We start from the raw sequence: 25,331 nt of genomic DNA, 5'->3' as shown, positions 1-25,331 counted from the left end.
AAATGAGTGGAAAGCACAGGCCATGGAATGGAACAGGGCTTCAGGCAACAACACCAGGCACCACTGAGAGACACTGCCTGGCTACAGGGTACTTCAGAGAATGAGCACAGCTGCTGGCACAAGACATATTGGAACAAATACTTTGGTGGAAGCAGTTTTGGCAATTTAGCCACTTTGCAATATTGTGCAACATCCCTGTCACTCTTAGGGAAAGCTAGAACCTTCTGGGAAACTGTTTCCTCTGCACAACATCTAAAGAGGACATCCAGTACCAGCAATTTTTACAGAACATACAGTGATGAATATTAGAGTCAGGCAAAGAATGGAAATGCCTGCAAATCCCCATCTGCCCAGATTGCACAGGGCATTTTATAAACTCTGGGATCAATCCTGGCAATGGTTTGCATGCGTATTCACTTTAGTACACAAAGCCCTATTGAAATGAACCAGAAACTTGTACAGTGCATTTCAAAGGGACTTTGCAAAATCCTAAGCAACAACTGTGCAGAAACAATAGGTCATAATAATGCCAGAGCTGCTGGTGCATCCTGTGTTCTCAGTGCAGTGCTCCGTGAGCCATCAGTTGTTGTATTCACCTTAAAAAATTCAGGGAAATAAAATACAAAAACAATATTAGAATCTGGCATCTTTCCATAAAAACCAGGAAAATTCAACATTGCCAAGCTGAGGAGAAGCAAGCTTTAAAGAAAACAAAAAGACCCCAAAAGCAAGGATCTTGAATAAAATGTCTAAAAGAGACATGGTCCAAACATGTGGCACTTTAAAAAACCTCTCATGAGAGTTTCAAGTCTGTAAGACTCAAAGTTGGCACCCTTTAGAATTATCAAAAAGAAGAGTTTCAAACACAACGGTCCCTGGAGAACACCCTGACCACACCATGGAAAATGCTGAAAGCAGAGCAGGCTGGCTGTCAGCACGTGCATTTGAACTGCTCTTGCTGTGCTGGCTTCAGGCTCTGAGGTCCCTGGGACAGACTGTGGCTCCCCCAGAATTCACACAACACTGGCAGTGTACAGTCAGTGCTTGACAACACAAACATTTGTCATTTCACCAAGCGCTAAGACATGGACGTGGGTGCTGATGGGGCTTACATTATGCCATCTACTCACTAGTTTTAGCAAAATGGCTTTATATCTATCTTTTTATCCTATGCAAATCCTACTTCTCACTGGGGCAAATGGCTGAAGATATTTTAAGCAACATTAAAGCCTATAAATAGTCACATCTCCTTTCCTTCCAGCGTCCACTGGAGGATGCTGAGTGCTTCTAAGTACTCCACCTGACTTGACATGTTACATCAGAACTAAAACTTTAAGAATCCCTGAGAATTCTGATTTAATCTAGGAAACCACTCCCAGCACGCAGAGTGTGAGAAAGAATTGCTCCACTTCTAACAGATATGCCAGCATTGCTTCACCGTGGGAAACAGTTTCAGGCATTTTGGTTTTTAATGGCACTCTGGGCATAGATGCATGGAACATGCTCTTTATTTCCCCTCCTCTGTACAGTGCAAATTGACAGTTATATCATAGAAATTAAAAAAAAAAAAATCAGCATTCACTCATTACAGCTCTTTCAGTTCATCTGCATCATGGTTTTTTCTTTGCAAAGTGAGGAACGATGCCAGTGTCGTCCTGAGACAGAGGACTGCCTTCTTCCTTCATTTTCAGGCTCTCTTCTGCAAGCTGGGATAGATACTTCTGCAATCACATAAAAAACCCAAAGCATTGTTACCAAAACTGAAAATATTAAACACAGAATTCTTTATGCCTCTTCAGAGCTCTAACTCTTCCAATATCTCAAAAGGAAAGAAAGCACACAGAAGCCCCATTTTGGTGAAAACTCAAGCTAGAAGATATGGCAGTGTCAGGTAAACTAGCTGAATACATGCAGAGCCTCAGAAGTTCAGAGCTTTACTGTGTGCCATGGGGGGGAACTGATGACAGAACCAGGAGGACTCCACTCCCCATCAGTCTGTGACCAGACCTCACCTCTTCTCTACTCCCCTGTGCTACAGGGCAGGAACTAACTCCACTGAGTCAACTAAATTCTGCCAGGAAAGTACTGGTGTGTCAGAACATAAATGTGATTTCAGTCTTGATTTAAAGTTTATATATTATACTTTCAGCATGTCCAGCTCAGAGATACAACTTTTGAACGAGAACATTTTGTTTTAAGGGAATAATCACACTCAGTAATAATCAACACAATTTAGCAATTTGGCTAGAGTATTTACCTTTATTGTGTTTCTCTAAGATAAAGCCTTTCACTGCTTTGGGTACTAACTGAGATTTAAAAGAACAGACATGGCCAGTGAGGCTTTCAACCTTTTAGCAGTGCTCTTAGTTGGCAGAGCTGCACACAAAATGGATGATGAATGGGTACGGGTCTCAAAATAGTGCTCAAACTATTTATTCAAGGTCAACAGACATAGAAATGGATGGAAAGAAGCTTTTTCAGCAGCAGCTAGTGCAGAGACACCTGGGAAATTCCAATATAATAATGTAGAGGTATTCTTCTTAATGATTTACACACATCACCTTCATCATACTCAAGAATAACTGATCTACACATTATTAGGATCATAAAACTCCTTTTCTAGCTATTTACTCATTCTGATTTATTTTGAAAAGATCCTTTCACATCACTGCAAAATTTTCTCTACTTGCAGGATTTCCCCAGAGTACAGTTTACTCTTTGGCATCCATGGGGAAGAGATTAAATGAGAAATGGCTATAAAAATCCTAAGGGCTGTGTTAGAATTGCCACATTCTCTCAGATAAATACAAGTTTTGAATATAAGAGGTTCATCTCAAAGTTACTCAGCAATGGTAATGAATGGACATACCCATGGACTGCACCCTTATTACTCTGACTAGAGAGACTGGGCTGTGGAAATTGCACAACTCTCAGTCCTGATCTCTGGGTGCAAAATTCCACGTGGCAAAAAGCCAGAGTAAATGTTACAGTAGTATACAGAGATATAGGGACCATAAAGGCTGGGAGACGTGTTCTGTACAGCGTGAACTGTAATAAACCACTAACACTTGTCCCTGCCTCAGATAACCCAAGCTTTTGGGGCTTTTCATGAACACCGACCAAAATAAGACTGAGCTTTATCCACTACCTTTAGCTGATGTTGCCAGCTGTCATGAGTACCACAAACACCAGATTTGAAATTTGCAGATTCAGATTAATATATAGCAAAATGGCAGTCAAGTAAAAACTGTGTGGTTTTTTTCATTTAAATACAAGTTTTGACAAATACTGCATAAAGCCAGTGGAAAACAGGATGAAATACTGCACTGAGTTGCCAAGATAGCTTTCACAAGATGAATGGTAGCTGGAGGAAGTGGAGGAAGGGATGGCAAAAATATGGATTTTTTTGGACGTGGGAATTACAGTGTATCTGTAAATACAAATATCACCTGGGAAAACAATTTATTATGATGAAGAGAATTAAAAATTACAAAAGAAACAGCTCATTTTTTAAATCAGTGATTGATGTTATTTGAGGGGCATCACAGTTAGATAAAGCTGACTACTTCAAGACAAAACTATCATCATATAAACAAGGCTTTTGGAAGAAAATTGGCAAACAAGCTGTTCAGTGTCACATTCAAATCCAAACACTGAACATATATTTTGGATGTGGCTCAAGGAGATCACAAGAGACAACAAGTAGCAAATCAGCTATAAAAGAGTCAACGCTGTGACACAATTTGGGATACTGTGGTTGTCACTGGATGATGGCATTTGGCATTCAGGAAGGAGAACAGGAACACTGCAGCAGCACTCCCATAGCTCCACTACAGAGTCCCTAGTTCCTACATTGGTGGATACACTCGTTAACTTGCATCATCATAGGAGAAGCCTCATATTCCTTGCAGAATGCATTAATAACCATTATGGAGACTAAAAGGGTTCCAGCAACACAGAACAGTGATTTGAAATTTGCTAAGTTTCCATTTGAGCAGGCAAAAGTTGGACGAGACATTTACTTCCTGTATGTAGCAAGATAAGAGGTATGGCTCAACAGAACAGCCTGTTTTTATTACTGCATTTAGCAGATTTAATTTTAACAGCTTTTATAGTCTTTGTTCTTTTATCTCAAGTCAGTGTTAGCTATCTACCACAGTACCCATGGGAAATGTCTTAATGGGGAGAAAAAGAGGTTATTTTCACACTAAGTCAGTTTTAGTTGGGCCTGTTTCTAATGACTTTAACAAAATAAGTTAGAAAATTAAAAAATAAAAATCCCTCTTCTTTGCATGGAACCAGTTTCCAGGGGCAGGGGCAGGAGCTGCAATCTTTCTTTAGAATGAGTTTCTTAGGGACAGACTTGCATGGGATACACAGCCTGCACTGAGTGGTGCCACTTCTGGTGAATCCCTCTGGGTTTTTTTGTATTAAGCAAAAAAAGGAATGCAAACTTGGCACCTGCTTTTCAAGCTTGCACTTAGAGGGTCCATTATGAGCAAGCATCAGAGCTCTGTAGGAAGCCTTTGGAAGCCAGAGGCCTTTGTATAATTACAGCTATGGAACTTCAGGAAAGCCAAGAAGAAAATTCTCCCAGAGAAATTACTTGACTGTGAGTGTCAATGCCTACTAGCCAGCTAAGGAAAGAGAGTTTACTTGAACAGAAGCAGAGTTACTGCAGTTACTGTGGGCAGAAGGAAGGAACAGAGAAAGGAGGAACAGCTCTGCTTTGCTCTGCCATGAATTTTGCTAAGAGTATGAGAATGCCAGCACAAGTGTGTGTGTAGTGTACACACCCTGCTCATAGGCAGGACTAAGGGTGGGAGCCAAGGCCTTCTCCTCTGAGGAGCCCTGAGCATGCGACAGATAATGCTCAGGCTATTGTGACTGATTCTATTGATGGTGCCTCTCAAAAGTGACAAAGGCAGGTCTTTGATTGAACTGCAGGCACACATGATCTCCCTGTGCTGTTACCAACTGCTGACATGTTTTGGTTACATCCTTATGGAGCAACAAGCACTGACATGCTCCTGCATATCCCGATGGAAATAACCCAGCAGTGCTGCTCTGCACACAGGGAGGGGATTTCACCGGGTCACAGCAAATGCCTGACAGAGCCCTCGTGTCACAGAGAGCTGTGAGCTGAAACACACTGAGAACCCACACCAGCACAGAAATGGCTCTGGCTACCTTATCAGACAAATGCCATGTTTAATGCTCCTGACATTAAGATGTACTGAACACTGCTACTGCTGGGGTCACTCCCAGTGACAGAAACATCTGGGACCCTCTGAAACAGGGAATTAAAGATCTGAGTTGCACACTGTGCTAGTCACAAGGACCAAATGTAGATGAGAAGATCAAATTGTCACCTGGCCTCATTTTACCTATGATCCAGAAGTTGATTTCAAGGACCTGAGAGTGAGAAATCAGCATGCTAATGATTGGAACTACTGAAAAGTTTGTTTACCTGAATTTCACTTCATCTGAATTCTGTCCACAACCTAAAAACTAATTTTTTATCACATCATCTACCTTACACACAAACCACTCCATAAGCTTGTTGTTAGGTAGCTGCAGGTGTGTTTTTACCTGGAGATTTTTGTAGTGAACAGTACTCCTGCAGTGACTTGTCTTTGCTGTCTCTTCATTTGTATAGAAGAGTCCACAGAGCTTGCAGTAAAACCCAGTTCTAGGCACCACAAATTCCACGCCTGTTGAGAAATTCTGAATTACATTAAAGTGTCAGTTGAAATCCTATCCCTCCCAAAATAAACTTGTTTTCAAAGAAAAAACATTGTATTTAGTTAAATATTAGGAATAGGAAGATTGAATCCTGGATTCACTTCTCTGATTTCCCTAATTTTGCAATATTGAGCTGCACTTTAAAATCTTGTGCATTGAAACACACCTTTTCTCTTCTCGCTTAGATATACATGCTTTAAAATCTATTTTGTCATAATATTGACTGGAAACTTCACTCTGTAACCTCAAGGGCTAGAAAAGCAATAATACTTTTTAGCAGTAAATACATGTTCAAGTTACACAGATTACTTTTGAGGATGTACTTCTTCCAGGTGTTTTGCTCATAATCAGTATTTACACAGTAAAGCCAATACTTCTGTTTATACTTTATGCCAAAGACTTTTAAATTACTAAGTAATTTTTCATATGTATTTCATATATAGTCCAAGGGAACTTATTTCATCTCATCAGCTGCCTTTTGCCATTCATTTGGAATGAATTAGCAATGATCTAGAATCAAAAGGCTGTTTCTTTCAACAGCTACCCGTCTGTCATATACTCTGTTCCTTCTCTCCTCACATCTGTTCTGAAAAATAAATATAGCAAGTAGCCTTAAAGTGACATCTTGTTGCAAGCCCTGGGTATTGCAGTGGGCGGCCCAACGTACCCAGGGGAATGCTGAGCTCGGTGAAGACGTCCTCTTGTTCCCAGCCTGCTGCAGAGGGCCTTTGTTTAGACTCTACCTCCGGGTATTCCAGAGATCTCATTTCCAAGTACCTAGAATTTGCTTAACAAATGAATAAATGTATTGAATGAAAACAGTTTATTAAAGAGACATTTGTAAGCTTCTTGGGAACACTTTCTGGGTGGATCTATAAATGAAGTAAAATCAGGAAAAAAATGCTTTCCCATTCCAATCAGAAGCCTGTTTAGTGCAACTCCAGCAGCTGTACTACGGTGTGCAGTCACTCTGATTTCTCCCAGTAGACCATTTTTCTATTTCTAATTTAATGCTACGTTTGGAGGGGTTTTTGTATTTTAGTCTATAAACAGAGCTATAACATTACACACCTCTGGCAGAAGCATGGCCTGACTGCAGCTCTGTAACCACATCTATTACTGCATGATCAGTGCTGCAGCTGGGATGGTGGGAGCAGCAGGACCTCATGAATACAATTCTCCAAAGCTGCCTTTTGTAGGATCCCTGCAACATCATTGGCATCTTCTCCCTGGAGCCACTCTTCTCCCATCCTCATCTCTCCAAGGGATAGTTCCTGCTTTATGGCACCCAGCCACTAAAAGATTTTGGTTTCTAAATAGCAGGGATGGGATGGTTGGTCCCTGCTGGCTGACATTAATTGACACAGCAGTAGATTCAAGATGTGGAAACACTGGATTGGTTTGCTGAGGTAGATATAGCCAGTCAAAAGAAGAGATGATGTCCCTTCCCAAGATTGCTACCATATGAATTAATTTTATTTAAAAAGAAGAGGAATTTGCTATCACAGAGTGACAGAAATACAGATAAACTGGTCTGATTCCTCTTTTTCAGTCCTTACATCAAAGAACTACCTCACTTGCCCTGACAAAATTTCTATTGCATTGCAAATTTCACCTAAATAAGGGATATATTTTCTTATAAAACAAACATATTTTGCCCAAACCAAACCCTTCCTGTATTTCAAGTCTGTAGTTCAAAGATCTACAGTTTCTGGCTATGAGAATGAATTTTTCTTTGCTTTTAAATATGTCTATTGCATGATTTAAAAGAAAATAATATTAATTCCTAACTGGTTGGCTTTCAAGCTAACTTTAAACCTACCCCAGGATTCCAATACTGCAGCAGAGAAGCTGGAAGCCCCCAGTAAGCTTAGACACTCAGGGCCTTTGCAGCAACTAAAGTCCCACTTCAGTTGACTTCTGTGCTTCTGAGCTGGCAGCTGCATTTGTAGAGGGCCTAGAGCCTTGGACAGCAGATCCCAGATAACGAGTCCATGTCTGAAACCTGGGAAGCATGAGAGGCCCTGGAGCTTCCAGGCTCCCTGCTGACAAGCTGGAAGCTGAGATGCTGGAAACACTAGTAAATATGCTCTTGAGACACGCAACTCTTTCATCAGCTGGCTGCCCAGGGAGCCCAGGAGAGCCAACTTTTCCCTGCCCAGTCCCATGGCAATATTATCTCCAAACATGCAAAGTCTGGCAAGGTGTCTTCAGGCCAATCAGGCAAGTATTAAAACCCAATGAGTTTCAAGTCTGTCCTGGAGGAAGAAGTTAGCTCAAAATCAGATGTTTGCATGAAATGTTTCCAGCATTGCACTCTCAAAAAATCTTCCATCAGCTTCTTTTCAAAAGCCCCTGTCCATCACATGGGCTCTGGCAGCAATTAAAAAAGAGCATTTCTGACCAACATACTCAATGCAGTTTTTCACTTCATCTCACTATGCACAGCCATTTGCTCAAGTATCATGATAAGGAATTGCACTGACTTTCAGACCTCAAGATCCCTTTTTTCCTGACAACTAAAATATATATAGGTAGCTATGATTACATTTATTGACATTATCTCACAGCACATCCTATCAGTTATATTAAAGGCAGCATGCAGTAGAACAGGACACGATAAGGCAAGTCCTGGCAAAAGGCATATATTTGCATGAACAGGGACTGAGAAGTAACAATCTATGCATGATATCCATATTAATAATGCTTCAGTACAGTGTGTAAGAATACCCACCTTGTCCAGGAGCCAGCCAGACATTACAGATACTTTTCTGTTGACCTTCAGAGACTGTCACTCATTTCATTGACAATTCAAAATAAATTTAGCAAGGCACTGCAAGACTTCAGCTAAACTCATGTGAACCTTGACATGACAATTATAGCAGCTTATGCCTTTCAGAAAGCTTGCAAGCTGCTTATCATATTTCCTTTACACTATTCATCTAAGAGGCTCTAATGATTTAGCTTGGCCAAAGGCACTGGAGGTCTTTTACTAAGCTGCTCCAAGGACAAGCCTTGATACTATTAACAACACTTATTCTTGTTAGCAATAAATTTCAGTCTACCCTCAGAGAAAACATGCAAGGCTCTCTGCAGGCTGAAAGGAAAAAAAGCAGTAGTTACCCTTGGCCTCGGGACACTCTTGGCTTCCATGTCTTGTTTCTTCACTAGTGTTTTTAATGAGCGTTTCCGTAACTTCTCTGCTCACAGCTCCTTGTGATCCCATCTGTTTGTAATAATCTATAAATGTATCAGGGAGCTGAAGAGTCTCTTCTTTCAGATGAACAGAAGGTATTTGGTGATCTTCAGGCTCTAAACAAGTGTCAGAGCTCTTATCAATTTTTCCTTCCTTCTGCTGGCAATCAGACTCCTTAGCAGATTGGTCTTCTTTCAATTCCTCTGGCTTCTGTTCAGGGTCCAGATTTAGGCTTGATGCTTCAGTTACAGCATCATCATTATCATCATCCTCATCATCTTCCTGACAGCCACTAGAAGCTGCACTGTCCTTTGCTGTTCTGAAGTTTGTTTCTAAAGCTTTATGGGCAAATTTGTCTTCACTTCTTGTTAAGTGGCTGTGATCGTTTTTCAGTTCTAACATGGTTGACATACATGGACACATTTCTGAAGCAGCTTTATTTTTTTGATCAACTGGGACTATTTCTTCAAGCTCAGTTATATCAGGCTCCATAATTAAATCATCTTCTCCCACTTCATCTACTGTCACTAATTCCTCCATGTTAGCAGGATACCAGGTCTCACCTTCTATTTCACTTCCACTCTCCCAGTCTCGGTCCTGTCACAGATGTAAAACATTTGAGAGATTGGTGATTATAGATAATCACTGTAAAAAGTGGTCCTTGAAACCAGGAAGAACCTTGATATGGCCATGTCTAACCCCTCTTATGTTTTAGTTTCAAAGAGTGATATGCCTTGGTGCTGTGATTTTAAATCTTATGCACAAGGACAGAAAATCTCTCGAACTGTCACATAAACTTTTCTTTGTGAAGATTCTGTAACTGCCTTGGGGATTGCAGTCTCTCCAGTCCCCAGCTTCTTGCTTTTCTGTAAGCAGTAGAGCAAGGCACAATTTTTTACACTTTGTTATGCAATTGATGCTACTATGTGATCCCCTTCCTCTACCTCCTTCTCAGTGCAATGAAAATATATTGAACCCCATTTGAGCCACTGTGGCTTTCTCCTTCCTGGACCAGGTCCTTTAAATTCACATGGTGACTGAGAAAACATGGCTTCCTTCTGAAGTCACTTCCTTCCATCAGCAAGATCCCTCTGGCAGGGACTGTGCTGGGAGCCACTGGCCTAAACTTTAGGAAAAAGCAGTTATACCCCAAAGCACATATTCTGAAATACCTCATACATGCAGCTTCAGACTTACAGGACTTAGGCACTAATACTGGACTTGAGAAGTCTTAGAATTAAAAGGTATATCTTACTTTTAAGACACACTTGCATCTTAGATTTCAACTCCCAGACTCCTTGTGTACACACAATCTATTAATAATCTGCATTCTCCTCCTGTTTGGCCATTCCCACACTTCCCCTCCTAGAATCCTAAAACAGCATGAAAACTCTGTGAGCTGGCACTGCTCTTGCCGGGAGATCAGTTTTCTGCAGCAACAGATATCAATATCTTCCATATTTGACCATCAACTCATGACCCTACAGAAATGAAGCTGGAGGAATTCCAGGGACATTGCTGTCCCCAACTGCAACGCAGCAGTAGGGGTGCTGTAAAGGCATTATTTAATTAAAACCAGAAACAATAAGAAGACTGCTATCTATAGTTCATAAGGCCAATGTTCTAAAAAGTATTCATCATAGCCTCCCCTCTTTCCCCACTAACTGACCACATCTCCTATTTTTGGGCATGGTTTGCAAAGTTACCCAGTTCACTTGAGCATACATTCCTCACAGCTGCCACTGCCAAGCGCTATGTATGTGAAGCAATGTACATGAGCAAAGAGTAACTAAAAAAAGAGTTCTGGAGACTTCAGGAAAAGCTGTCCCTTAAAGCAGAGGTCAAGATAAGACAAGCTAATTTAGACAACCTCCTTCTCCAAGCCCTTTATGTGGTTTTTCATGAGGGGTTAATATTTCATTTGGGAGAACATTCTACCAAACCTGAGGTTTCAATCATTTTCTCAAAGAAGCTACACCAACAATGTGTCACCAACCTTCTCTTTCCTTGTGTTTTCCAGAATCTCTCCAGATTCTTTTCCTTGCTTATTATCTGAAGGTGAGCTCTTCACTGGAACTTGCTCCTCTTTTTCAAGCTAAAATAAATACATACACACGTATACAACACACAGTGGTGCTCTAGTATGTTTCTATTCTGAGTTTAGAGAAGCAAAGTCACTCACAAGGTCACATTCTTTATTTCTAAAGTTTATGCAAGTCAACTAGGCTGTGGGAAAAGACCCAACAATAAATTCCGTTAGCAGAGCTGTACAAATAAGAATTAAGAAAAAGAATTTTAAACGAAATTAGAGGTGTAATTTATATCACAGAATTGGCTGAAAGACAGGTGGGGGATAATGTCAATTCATTAAAATTTCCAGCCTCCACTCTTCTGTTCTCTACCCACATTTGTTATGTTGGCTCAGATGTGGTAAGGAGAGCAGCAGTGTTAAACTCTGCAGAAGACCTCGACTGTTTTGTTTATTGACACAGGATCAGTTGCAAATGGAATTGGTTGTACAGTTCATACTTGGGAAGAACAAAACCACAGTACTACCTCGTATTTAGTAAAAGAGGGACAAAGCAAAAGTGAGTCCAAGACATACAAAACTATTTTTTCCTTTTAAAATAAATTACTAGCAATAGTCCCCAGAGAGGTATGTCTTTAGCAAAGTCACTGTAAAACAACTTGGAAAACATGCAGAGGAGTGTGATTTAGGATGCTGTCTGACATTTCTCTCTGACGTCTCCTCCCAAGGAACCACACATCACAGTAAAATACCAGCCAAAGGAGAAAGATGATAAAAGGTGGTACAAACAAGCTTATCTATGGCATGGGGCAGTGCTGCTGCTGGTTACAGACTAGTGAGTTACCAATCTAGGAAATTCCACCAACTTAGCCCCACAGGAGAAGAAGGTCAACTGGAAACAACTGACAATGGCCCCGGCAGCACAAAGGCACAAGCAAGAGATGGAGCCCTGGTCAGCCAAGCACCTTTGCAGCCTCCTGCGCCAACAGACCTGGGGGTGGATGGCAGCAGCTATCCCTGGGGGACTCCAGGGGTGGCAAGGTGGCCAAGAGTCAGTAATCAGATCCCCAAGGGGTGGGGATGTGAGTATTGGCTGTACTGAGACTGAGCAAATGAGGTATCTGGATGTGCTCCCCCTCCTACTTCTTCCCAGTGGAGAATCAAACACACAAACATCGCCACTTTGCCACTGGAAGTATTTCTCCAGAGATTGCACAATTTTATAGGTGAGCTGATTCAGTGGTTTCTGTCATGGGAAGAGATTTCTGCCAGAACATTGAAGGGAGTGGTGTGAATTATCCCTGCCAGCCACAGTTGAGGGTAGGCACACATGATTAATTGCTCTGTTGAGTTATCCAGAAAGAAATGTTTCTCATTAAAAGTTCATTCCCCATTTTAATAGTATAGCAACCACTTCCCTGTATAAATACTGTGCACCTCTGTAAAGTATCACTTAATTTCCAGATAACTCAATCCTCCTTGCTGGCAGCAGAAGCAGGTGATGGATGCAGAAAGAGCAGCTATGGGGCATTCTGCACAGAGTTAGGAAGAGGACAATTGCCTCTTCACACACAACCTGCATGCAAATAGCAGACTGTCACTTGGTTTCATTTTCAGCTGTCTGCCCCATCCCCTCATTTGTTACCCAAAAGTTCTATGCTAGACACAAAATGATAATGTCCATATACCCAATACCACAAGAGTGTAAAGGATCTGCATGGTCTGGGCAAAAACACGGACAAAATGGCCTCCCAAGACTTCTTCTATGACTACATTCCCTAATTTTATAATGGAAAAACATTTCATATTGCTGGCATTACACCCACAACAAATTCTCTAAGATATTTCAGAAAATGTATTACTTCACCACTTACACGTCTTCTTACATATACTTCTAGATCTCTATTTACCTCGTTCTCAGGTGGTTTGGTTTCCTTTACATCACTGCCTTCTGCAGTAGCATCTTCTTGGTCTTTTTCAGCTTTCTTCACCTTATTCTTATCACTTTGTTTTTGCCTGGAGCCCTCAGATGCTTTGCCGTGCTTCTGTTCAGCTGCCTCCTCCCTGGCAGTGTCCTCGCTGTAAGAATGCCTGCGTTCCCTTAACTTTGCCTCTTCCTTCCTCTTAGATCTCCCAGGTAAATCCTGCAGCTGCCTCTGAAACTTGTCAGATTTTGACTTAGAGGATTTTCGGTAATAGTCATCTTCCCTGTTCTTGTAGCCAGACAAAGGGTGAAGGGACCCAGGGGAACCAGTCTTTAAATATTTTTCTCGATGCCCTCTGCCTCCTTCAAGTCGTTCATCCAAATCAAACTTGTCCAGTTGTCGGGAATAATGTTTCCTCTCGTGTACCCACGTGTCAGTCCTGTCCCTCTTCTCATCCCCATTCTCTCGCCATTCTCTGCTATCTCTTTCCTCTTCCCGTCGAGAATAGGGGGACTGATCCCATGCGTCTCTCCCATTTCCCCAGTCGGTCCTGCTGGTCCCCAGCGGGCTGTGTGGTGAACTGCAGGAAGTGAAGCTGGGCGTGTGGGACCGGGGTGACAGCGAGCGGCTTATGGGGCTGCGGGAGCGGGGCCTCTCGGTGCCGTACCTGCTGCAGGGGAAAAGGCAGCTACTGTAACTGGCTGACCCACTGCTGTCTACCAATTCTTGTACACTGGAAGCTCATGGGGACTGCCCTGGGGACTGCGAACCTGAGACCCCAGGCCTTTCACAGACATGCACTGCACAGCTGCAAACAGCGAACAGGAGAAAAGGCAGTGTCATAGCCACAGAGCTTAACTAAATCCCCACAGAACTGTCAAGAATATATTCATTCATTCTTAAAAGCATCTCATAAGGGTTTAGCATTAAAAGCTTATAATATGTTAATACCTTTACAATGACCCTAATGTGTATACCCATAATACTCACTCAGCTAGGGCATCTCTGACACAAAAGTGACAAAGGCCACCTGTTTAAAAGAGATGTTTTAGGACTGTGATTCCTCTCCCATTTTGCTGAAAGTTCCAGAAGTCAGAGAGATCAGAAATGTACCCAAATACATTTTAATCTGAACTGCCTCCTTCCCACTTGGTCTCAAAGCAACACCAGCCTTTATGCTTTTCACTCAACAGGGAGGAGAGTGGAAAAGTTTCATTTTTATGCTCTTCACATGCCAGACATACTTTCTGAGACATAATCAGTAAGAAAGAATTATTTTCATAACATGCACAGTTTCAATTTGATCTCATTATACAGGCCCTGTACCAACTATTGTACTACATAAAAATATACACTATTTTATAAGTGAAATCCCAATTAGGAAAGCAAATTAAATACAGGAAGGATGCATAGAGATAATGCGCCTTCTACCTGTAGATTTACAGACTTCCAATTCCAAACTTTGGAGAAACTTTACCTGTCCACTTCACGCAGCAGGTCCCTCTCCCTCTGTGAGTGGATGTCCTGGATTATAGCAGCCACATTCTTACCTGGTTTCTAATAAAAACAAAGACATTGTTTAGCATGCTGCTCTACTCTCCAAGCTGATACAGGTGATTTGTCTTTCAAAAACAGTATCCATGCTTCAGTCAATTATTTTAGAACTAGAAATACTTAGTTTCAGTGTTGTGGTTACACTCTCTTTTGCAGTTGCCTTCTCAACAGCACGATCAAAGCAGTAAAACGATACAAACGGAAAATTTGCTCCATTACGTTGTAGCAGTCTCTCCTCATATTTGGCTGCTCTAACAGGCTTAGAAAACTAGCTTGTTTTCAAACCTTGTTACACAATCACTACAGAGCATTTTGTAGGAACTGGATGTAAGAGGAAACAAACCTGACAATTTTTCTGATACAGAATCAAATATGTATAGCAGCCTATCTCTGATCCTCTAGGTATGAACTGCCTTCTCTTGATCTCAGAGTTATTCATTCTGGATTATAGCTCCAAAGGGCTATGTTTAGACAAGGAGAGCTTCAGACAAGCTAAGTGCAACATGTATCCTGGGGTGTTGATTACGACTAGGTAGGATGCCCTACACAGGCTGGAGTGCTCGCAATTCCTCAAACACTTGGAGCACACACAGATGAGCAACATAATCGTGCAGGAACTCACCAGTTTGTAGCAGTATATGCTAGCTCATGCATATTTCCTTCCTGGTATTTTTATTTGTTTTCTTTCTTTTGCAAAGCAAAATGATTCCATGACCTGAAAAACTGTCATTGGAAAAGCAGAAAAATCTTCCTGGAATCTAGGCAAACTATCACATTCTCCTGGGTAACTCCTGCCTCTCTGTCAATCTCCACCACCAAATATCTGAACCCCTCCCTGTGCCACATTAGGAAAGTCTGCCCTGATTTATGAACTTTTGGCAACTCATTTTAAGTCTCCTTAAGCTAGTATAGACATACAGGAGAGAAAGAGGCTTTTCCAAAGGTCAAGCCAAACTATCCAAGTTCCTTTTTTTTTTTCTCCAAGGCTCATAAAGGACTCTTAACATTAAATTGGAACACTACAGAGCTGTTCTACAAAATAACTTTGTGCTGTGTTGGGTAATACAATATGGAGCTCTTAAGCGCTGCATTGCCAGTTCTGGTCCAAGTCACCATGAAATAAAATTACTCTCTTAGCGTTACATGGCAGTATATAAGCCTCTATAAATACTTTCACAAGAGCAGTGATCTCTGGACATCACTCAAGTGTCCAGAAGAGAAGTGTCACACACTCTACAGAATGTCTAAGTAATATTGCTCTGGTTTGACTCTATGTTAAAAGAAAAAAAACCCTCTTGCTTTATAACTTAGGTCATTTACAAGAAATAAAAAGAAATCAGTATTCTGTTTAGTCCTGTTACCACTGCTTGGTGTCAAGACTGCTATGGCTCAGGCATGGAAGCAGTGAAAAAAGTATTGTTCTGGGCTTAATGACTGACTAAAAGGATAGAATCATCTTATTTTTGCTGACATGTTGTATCTTACACATGGCTGTGTTTTGGATCTTTGTTAGACCAAGGAGGCTGCTCACAAAGAAGTTCAGAAGGGATTTTTGAAATAATGGTATGAAAGGATCATAGAAAATGGGGTCTCTTCCAAGAGTTACAATTTAGAATAAGAGCAAGTGTAAAAGATCAATAATATGCACTGCTTAATTTATCTTTATTTCTTTTCCCATCATATTGAAGCATTAATTAGAAATCAGTAATCAGCAAGAATCTTTTAAAATGTATTCTCCAGATGTGCCATGGAAACTCATATAATTTGATCAAGAATGACCATCTTACCTTCAGCTGTAATTCCTTGTATCTTTTAGACATCCTAATAAGTAACTTGTCATCATTTATCATAGCAGGCTTTTCCTTGTAGTACTGTACCATGGCTTGGGCTGCTTCACTGTAAGCCATTTCCAGAAAGGCCTAGCACAAATGGAGAGAACTTTACAATCTATTACATAATTAAGAATACAAAGTAAAAGAGAGAAAAGGCAGCATAATAAATTTTCTCTGGGTGCTTCTTATGCAAAATGTCTTGATAGTACAAAATTGAGTAGCTTTCTAGGCCTGAAGCTGAAATGATAATACTCAGTCCATTTCTCCTTTTTTCTTTAACTGCAAATAATGGTTTCAAACCAGCTATGAAAGCCAATATGTCACCTTAGAAGATGGTTCAGTTAAAAATGAAATGACTGGTATCTAATATTCCTTGACTGGCAGTGTTCAAGGCCAGGCTGGATGGGGCTCTGAGCAACCTGTTCTAGTGAAAGCGTCCCTGCCCATGGCAGGGGGTTAGAACTAGATGGTCTTTAAGGTCCCCTCCAACCCAAACCATTCTATGATTCTGTGATTTTTACACATTACAATCTCAAACATTTTCCACCAGCATGGATTCTACATCCACCCATTTTGTCTGCTGCAGTAATGTGAGAGAAGATATTCTATTCCTACCAGCTTACACCACTGGTACACTTAAGATACTTAGAGTATACTTAAGCTACTATAAAGAACAAGAGAAGTCTGAAGCAACCCTGACAAATGGCTGAGAGAAGGCAGGAAGTAATTCACTTTTTAAAAAAATTAGTCGAAGTACAGTTTCACAACACTTTTTCATTGAGATTGCCAAGATTTTTAAACAAGAGCTTGTTTAGATGTGGTCATGTTTACATCCTCATCTAATTCAGTGACCACCAATTTTTTTTTCACTTTGAGAGCAGACTTCATGTATTTAAGTTTCTATTACTAAATAAGAGGTTTCCCCCCCAAAGACTCTGTCTTCATATTTATGTCTTCATATCTTTATGTCTTTATGCCATCAGATGTCAACACTGGCAACCCCAAATGTGCAGTACCTGATTAGTAGATTTCATGAGGATGTAGTTGGTGACCTTTCCAAACGGGAGGCCCAGGTTAATGACATCATTCTCTGTGCAGCTTCCCTCAGGGAGGTTGCAAATGTGAACAACTCGACCCAAGGTAGATTTCCTCTGGGGAAACTGGGGGAAATGTTTTTATGTTAGATATTCCTCCACTAGATAACATCTTACATTTCTGCAAAAAATTAAATGCTCTGCTCACCTGCTATTAAGAAAAAATATTCTTTAAAACTTGCATTTTACAATCCTGGTTTAGAAGTACAAATGGAAATAGAAATGTTTAGCTGCAGTGCAATGGAGTCTCCATCCCTGGACTTTGCAAAGTCCAGAGAGGATTTCTAGAAGGCAAATGCCTCCTTCAAACAGGATCAACAATACTCCTGAAAAACCTAACTACTCACTGCAGTCCTTGCTGAATTTATGGATATTGGAAATCACTACATGGGTGTTCAGGATAGCAGGGACTAAACTTAAATCGTTCTTCATGGAACACACTGGGCCAGGATAAAAGTGATCCCACTTGACTTGTGAGAGGACACACAGCTGTACCTGGGGTTAGAAAACCTGCTACTTTTCCCTCTCACTAAAACAACACACAGGAAGAAGGACTTCCCCCTGGGGGGCACAGTGAGCAGTGGACATGCAGAGAGGCAGAGCTCCCAAACTGGCTGGCACAGGCATAGAGAACTAGAGTGGTGATCACTTCCCAAGGGTGGAAGTCTATTTTGGAGTGCTGGGGCAGTTCCGAAAGAGCTGCCCATCTTCCTGGCATGGGAAGCAGGCTCTACACTCCCTGTGCAAAAGGCATCAGGGTACAGCCAGAGAGAATGCTAATTTACCATAGCTAATGACAAGCAAAATGTCACTCACACAGGATAAAATCTTTCCAGACTACCTCCATGTTTATGACCTCTCGATTAGGATTTTACTGAAGAAGTAACTCTACCTTCAGTTAAAATTGCACCATTCAAGGGAAGATGCAAATCATGTAATCTTGTGGGATCAAGTTCACCAGAGCCATCACAAATGTTTGGCTTGTCAGCAAGTTCACAAGTTACAGAGCTAATGTTATCTTATTTACACCTCCATCCTGTTGCCTTCCCCTCAGACTTCACCACTTAAGCATTTGTGTATTTTTGCTGCATTAGAATCCTGCATTGCACAGTGATCTGCTACTGAGCTTGCATCTCACAGAGCCCACTCAGGTGCATAAGGCAAGTCAAAGAGAAGTGCAAAAGTCCAGAAGTTAGGTTTTTATTCTGGCAGAAAAATAACAAAGACCAGATCCTGAAAAAAAGATGAAGCAATTCAACTCCAGTTGAACAGAAAAGGTAGTGATGTCTGCACACATCTGGCAAGGCAGCATGTAGCACAGAGCAGAAGAACACTACTACAGCTAGAGGTAAAGGAAACATCAAATGCAGTCCCAGAGTAAGAACACTCCAGGTCACCAAAACCTTTTGTTTGTTTTGTTAGATCTGTTATTGGACTAAAAAGGCTCAGCTCTTCAGAGCCTTGGCTCCAGAGCCCATGTTCCCACACACAGCCCTCAGTACATTAAATCAAACAACTGTAAGACATTGCCACTTCCCCACAATTGGCAATGGCTTAAATGAAAATGCTATGCCATAAACCTGCTGTAGCTCTTGATTAAGAAGTGGTCACATACTCGTGCCAGAAGCCAACACGCTGCACCAAGCAATAATCTTGTCAGCTGATTGTAGTTAAACTGGATCCACTCATTAAACAGAGCTGTAAATCATGACCAGAAAAGGAATATACACCTTCCATATCTACAATCAGGAAGTTAGAGGAGCTGTTGCATGCCAGGTGTTGCATGTAATTTTCAGTAAGACTCAAAGTTAACTTTCTTGGCAATCAACGTCTGCCAGGGGTTACCAATGCAGCTGCATGGCTATTAAAAAAAAAACAAACAAGTCTAAAACAGCAAAATGCACCTCATACTATTTACAATATTGTTTCACCCATCCAATTTGGTGATTTTTTATTACAGCTGTTTTCTTACATTTGTTGTTGTTGCTCCTTGCTTTTCAAATTCTTTATCCCTTTCTTGAACTTCACATGAAATTTTTCCTAAAGATAGTAAGAAACTGCCAATCTCATCCCTCCAGTGCTAATGGCTCACCACGCCCAAGTGAAGACTGGTAGCACTTGCCTTTTACAGAGGGATAGAGTTATTTGCAGATGGACAGCACAGAGCAAGCTCTTCCAGAAATCTGAACACTTTGTTTATGATTACATGCAGGGTCAAGTGTAATCTCCTACTGCTCAGTTAAATGGCAGCAGCTTAGCTGAAAGTGAATACTACCGTGCAAAGGTGTAATAAATTATAAGCCACCTGGGTTGCAGAGTGAATGACAGCTGGCAAACTGAGTCTTAACACCTCTAATATAGCTCCCTGTTCATCCAATAGGCTTCTGAAGAAAAAAGGGATTTACAGCATCCAGGAAAATCAAAGTTATTGTTTCTTTTATGTCTCAAAATACTGCAGGTCATTCAGAAGAGGACTTCTTCAGGCAGCTTAAATGATAAATAGTGACAGATTCTAAAGAGAAATGACACTGGTATTAGCAGTGATTTCATTTGTTGCGAAGTTGACAGACATGATGAAAAGGAACATTCCTCTGCACCCACTACTAGTCCACCTCTGACCTTGGAGGCAGCTGTCATGAGCAGCTCTGCTCTTTGCTGGCCTGCACTCACAGTGCCTGTGACAGGCAGAAGCTGAAACCCCTTCAAATAACCTCTTGCACAGTAAAACTGCACTGTAGAAAATTGGCTGGATTAAGGAAATCTGGGTGAACTTTCTGCAAGCAGTGCCTGATGTGAACTGGAGTGCCACAGGGACACAACTCAGCCTGGCTTTTCAGAGGGTCTGAGACCACATCAGGAGAGATATATACATAAAAGTTAACAAGGTGAAAAGTTGAACCCCTGGATTACTGCTGCTATTCCATGAACGCCCTAACATAAGTCTTTGGTGTGTCCAGTTCTAGTTGTAGCTTTCTGATATGTGATGAGTTTCATTTTATGAGTTTCATAACCCCAACAACTTTGTATTTTCATTATGAGTATGGTTTACTTTTATTTGCCTTTTTTTCCCTTTTAAAATGTTTCTGCTTTGTCAGTGTAAGAATTCCTTTTAACGTTGGTTCTTTTTTCTGGCATTTTTTGACTATAGAGCTAGGAATTCAAGTGTGTATTAGAGCAATATAAAACTGGGTACCTGTGTTGAATGCAGGGCAGGGACTAATAAACCTAAACCATGGAAGGCTCCACATCAAAATAAACTTGCCGAAAGGCTACCAGTGACAGCAGAGGATATAAATACTACACTAAAATAAACTAAGGAAAAGCTAATCTATTATAAGGAATTGATCTGGGACCTCCAGGAGAATAACAAGGAAGCTGCAGCCACTGTCTTTGCCACTGTTGCTAGCTGGGAGAAAGACCTCAGTGTGAGAGAGGCAGAGAGCAATTGCTACAAATAACCTGAGAGACAGAAGGGCTCAATATTGAAGGTAACTCAAAATTAATCCAAATCTTCATTCCAAGCTGAAGCTGACCTTCCTGGGTCAAATAGACTCAGACAATGGGGGAAAAAGTCAATGGAAAACACACACAAACCTATTTACCCACCTCCCCAAATAACTCTGACAAGCAAACAACCGTTAGCACTGCAAAAAAACAAAGCAAAACAAAAACTACAACCAAGTTCATATTCAGTCAAAATCAAAAGCATAAAAGAACTGCAGGGAAGTTGAAATAACAGAGTGAATATTCAGACTACTGCCTAAAAGAAAGCCTTCAGGGTTTTAATTCCAGTAAGCAGAAGTGGCTTCTACAAGAATCTTCTACAAGAAACACAGACATCAATTTGCTTAGGTACTCATTCTTACCCCTGATGGAGGAGAAGAAAATTTAGGACCTGGCTGGCCAAAGGATCTTGCTGGTGTAGTGATAAAAGATGCTCCAACATTTGGTGGATAATCTAAATAATGGATTACACACATTTCATTAAAATCTTGGCTCATATTAATTGCATTAATGTGCTCAGTAAACAATGCCCCATTTACATAGTAAATAATTTCATAGTCTCTATTCCAAATTATACACTGTTTTGTTGTAGTATAAAAACAAGTTATGGTTTGGAAGAAAAATAAATTCATATTTCAAAGGGCACAGTATTGGCTTTCATTTTTTTGTGCACAATTTCTCAAAATTTTTCCTTTGAAACTTTTATCACATTTCTTTTTAAAAACACAATTTTCCTGAGAGACTCATTTCCCTTTCAATTAAAAAAAGTGTTTTTAACTACTGCACATACAATCATTCACCTTCGATACTAGATGGATTGAAAACTGCTGCATTATTTGGCGATAAATGCAATGTTCCATCGGCTGAGCTTAACATACACCGGATACCAGTGCTGGAAAAGAACAAAAATAACTTTAGGGACATGCATGATATACCAAAAATTTTAAAGCTTCATTGTTAGGCCGTAAATTCCCAGTGGAAAACCACTCAAGTAAGGGATACTCTGTTAGCAATTCAGTTTGAAGAATTCACTTTAAAATAATACTTACTTATCTGAAAAAGCCATACATTTTTGAATGTGAAGACTTCCCTTAATGTGCTGATCCCAGTCCTATGTTGAAACAAAGAGACGATGAACACAGGAAAAATCCTGAGACAAATTTACAAAAGATTATTCTTCCATTCAGTTTACCTTATTCTAAAAACAATACTGAGATGCTGAAGATCAAACCATGTGATGTCAGAGCCAAGCATACCTTCAACAAATGCATTTACTGATTCAATATTTGAATGTTAAATTATCCATTATTTTACAAAAGGAAACCTTCTCTGTATTAGATATTAAATTCAGTATATTTCTAGTAATGAAGTTATTTCACTCTTGCTGAAGACCTCATCCTGCAAAGTGCTAAGCACCTTCAATTCCTGCAATGTCCATAAAGAAGGTGTTCAGTATTCAAGGCAGCCGGGACAGTGCTTGTTATTTCACTAGATCAGCAACATCTGTCAAAGTACACTTAGCTATTTACATTTCTATGATTCAATTGAGGCAGGGCATTAAACACCAACTAACAGATCTCCTGAAACTCACTGCAATGGCATTCCTCCTGCACTTTTTAAGTGTTTAATGAAAAAAAGAAATGGCCAGCATGCCCTAGACAGGGTCTGCTTCAGCCCAGCCCCACAAGCTGCAGTAACCAAAGCAAAACCTTTTGCAAGCAGTTGCTAAAAGAGGAAAAGGTAAACATGAAAGCAAATATATTCAAATATCCCAAATCCTCAGGGTGTGTAGGGATCAGGTACTATTTAATCTGCTGGTCATTTTCTTTCTTACATACATGCTGTTATAATTTTATTGTCAGGCCACCATCAGCATGAAAACACATGCCTTTGTGGTTAGGTGCTGGTCCTGTGATGTGACAGAAAAGGTCATAAGGACTTGTTGAGCAGGGCTCACCAGGAGGCCAGAACAACCATGGATGGCTGTGGGGCTCAGAGGGCCACTAAAGTGGCCTTCTCCAGACCTGACCTAAATAACATGACCTACAACACACTGCCTGGGAAATTGGGAAGCTGTTTCTTGAGGGTGAGGTTGAATTTGGAGCTCCCTCAGCAATATGAACAGAAAAGTGAGAGAGAGCACAGTCTGTACCACATGTGCTGAGCAGCTTCTTGCTTTCAGGTCAAAGTCCCTGGGGACCTTGAGACCTAAATTTTCTTGTGAGACACAAGGAAGAAAAATTTCCTACAGAGGAATAGTTAAAATAAGTTTATCCAAAATCGTGCTGGTTTGTTTAAGCAAGCTGCTTCCATGAGGCTGTGTTGGGGGGGAGCCTTTGGGATCAGAAAAAGAGAAGCAGATGAAACTACAGACGTGGGGTTGCAACACTGGCTTGAGTATCGGGGGATCAGCTTCAAGCTCCTCCCCGCCTCGCTCGGGCCGTGAGGTGAGCAAGGACCTCGGCTCAGACCTCACATTTCTCACATCAGTGCTGCAATCTCACTGTCTTTCAATGCAGCATGTGGAACAAAACCGGATCTCGAAGCCCCAGTAACTGCCATGAAACAGATGTACCATGCCCTCAGCAAAACTAAGGCCTTTTGTTTCTGCGTCTCTCAGGGCACCTCTGTGGTGATGGACACTGGCAGTGAGGGGTGGCAGGAGCTGGTGGTCAGATCAGTCACCTGACAGCCTGTCCAAGGGTCTGACCCGTGCCCAGGGACGCTCTCAAACCACTCACCTTCAGATCGAAGATCTTCTTGTCACACAGGGCGCAGATGTGGGGGAAGTGGAGAGGGGCCACACCGCGGAGGTCGCCAAGCTGGTGTGGCGGCAGGGAGCGGGCGGGCAGGTCGGGCGTGCCGCCACTGCGCTCCTCCTTCTGCCTCATGCGAGGGCTGCCGAAGCTCTGCGCGCTGTGGTTGAGGCGGCCGAAGGCGGGGGGGGCGGCCGTGCTGAACTTTGTGTCAGGTGTCGGCTCTTCGGGGTTGTACAGCTCGTTTCTTATTTCATACTGCTGCTGACTCGCTGACGGCCACAGGCTGTCGCCGGGCATGAGGTCAGGCTTGTTTTGGCTGGAGAAATTAGGGATATTTTCCCACTGGTTGCTTGTATTGCTGCCATGCAAGACAGGGCCGGGATCTCCTTTCGGATGGGAGCCCGTGTGTGGGTCGCTGGGGAAGGCCCGTGCTGCACCGTGCTGTGCTGCTGCCCCATAGGGCTCCTTGGGAAATGTCGCTGCCGCCTCGTGCTGCAGCTGGCCGGGAGCCCCAAAGTGACTCTCGTAGCGCGGCCCTGCTGCTGGGGTGGCAGTGTGGGTGCCACCAGCAAGGAAGCCGTGCTGGCTGGACTGTTCCCCCTCCGAGGCAAATGCCTGAGAGGCGGCAGTGACGGTGTTTTGCTTGTTGTACTCATAAAAACCCCCTGCAGCAGATGTGGAAGCACCTGCCTTGTTGAGACCCACCACCACGGGCTGCTGGCCGGAGGTTGGAGCCATGACACTTCCAAAGGGATTCATGACAATTGCGTTGGGCGCCTGGGCCTGGACAGCTCCCAGACCTCCCCCTGGGGCAGCCAAGGCCGGGCTCTGGGCAGGAAAGGCAATGCCACCAGAGGGGAACCTGGTGCCAGTGATGCCGGGCCCCTGGGGCGGGCCTGCCGTGTGGCCCTGCGGGGCGCTCATCACCGCGGGGTGCCTCAGCTGGTTGAAGAGTGGCTGCGACATGGCCACTTTGGAGAGCACCTGGTTGAGGACAGTGGCAGCGGCCGGGTTGTTGGTGACAGCAGTCTGAGCCAACTTCAGCCTGTGGAGCGTGAGCTGTGCCTGGAGCTGCGCCAGCTGCAGGCTTGCCGGCGAGGGGAGCAGGGGGCTCGGGGCACCAACAGAGAATGGACTCTTCTCCAGGAGCTTGGCAGCACTGCAAAGGATCAGCATCTGTGTTAGCAAAATTCACCCCACGCCTACCTACGCCCACCTCCTGTGAAAGCTCAGCATGGCATACACAGCTGCTGCCAGAGGTTTAGTTTATCCAAACTCAAGGAAAGCAAAGGCCATACAGGCCCTCCCACACCATCCCCGAATCAGCAATTTTCCCCCTTTCTTGCATGTCATGCAACCTCCAGCTTCCTTGCTGAGACATCACTGATCCTGACTGATTTTGTGATACTGTCATTATTCCCTTTCCCTACAAAGCAGGCAAATGTGAAGAAGAGGACATCAAATGGGATTTTAAAGCCAGCCCCACAGGTATTTCCCACCTAGTACATCTGGTTGCATAAAGCAAGAGAAAATATTCCACATGCATTTATTTTGTTTACAGTCCTTGTGTTATTAATCTGCATAGCAGCTTGTTCTGTAACAAAGCCTATAGTTTTGCAAATGCAAATATAGAGGAGGAAAATGAATGAGAAGCAACTACAAACAAGCTGTCCTCAAGAGTTTTCCCTGTTCA

The 25,331-nt window shown here is 42.2% G+C and overlaps 1 protein-coding gene across 1 annotated transcript; it reads right to left on the bottom strand.

The window, feature by feature from the left end:
* Positions 1–1,610: 1,610 nt before the first annotated feature.
* On the bottom strand, positions 1,611–24,814 carry RBM20 (RNA binding motif protein 20). Its single transcript, XM_030951756.1, has 13 exons — positions 23,621–24,814; positions 21,929–21,990; positions 21,680–21,771; positions 21,242–21,333; positions 17,298–17,441; positions 16,237–16,368; positions 14,373–14,452; positions 12,881–13,565; positions 10,938–11,036; positions 8,869–9,538; positions 6,413–6,532; positions 5,593–5,714; positions 1,611–1,721 (listed from the first exon to the last, which is right to left on the bottom strand). The coding sequence occupies exons 1-13, from the start codon at positions 24,812–24,814 to the stop codon at positions 1,611–1,613; spliced, it is 3,603 nt and encodes a 1,200-aa protein (XP_030807616.1).
* Between the last annotated feature and the right edge of the window lie 517 nt (positions 24,815–25,331).

The sequence above is a fragment of the Camarhynchus parvulus genome, chromosome 6, assembly GCF_901933205.1.
Source record: "Camarhynchus parvulus chromosome 6, STF_HiC, whole genome shotgun sequence".
NCBI lineage: Eukaryota > Metazoa > Chordata > Aves > Passeriformes > Thraupidae > Camarhynchus > Camarhynchus parvulus.
This window is presented reverse-complemented; position numbering and strand designations above follow the sequence as displayed.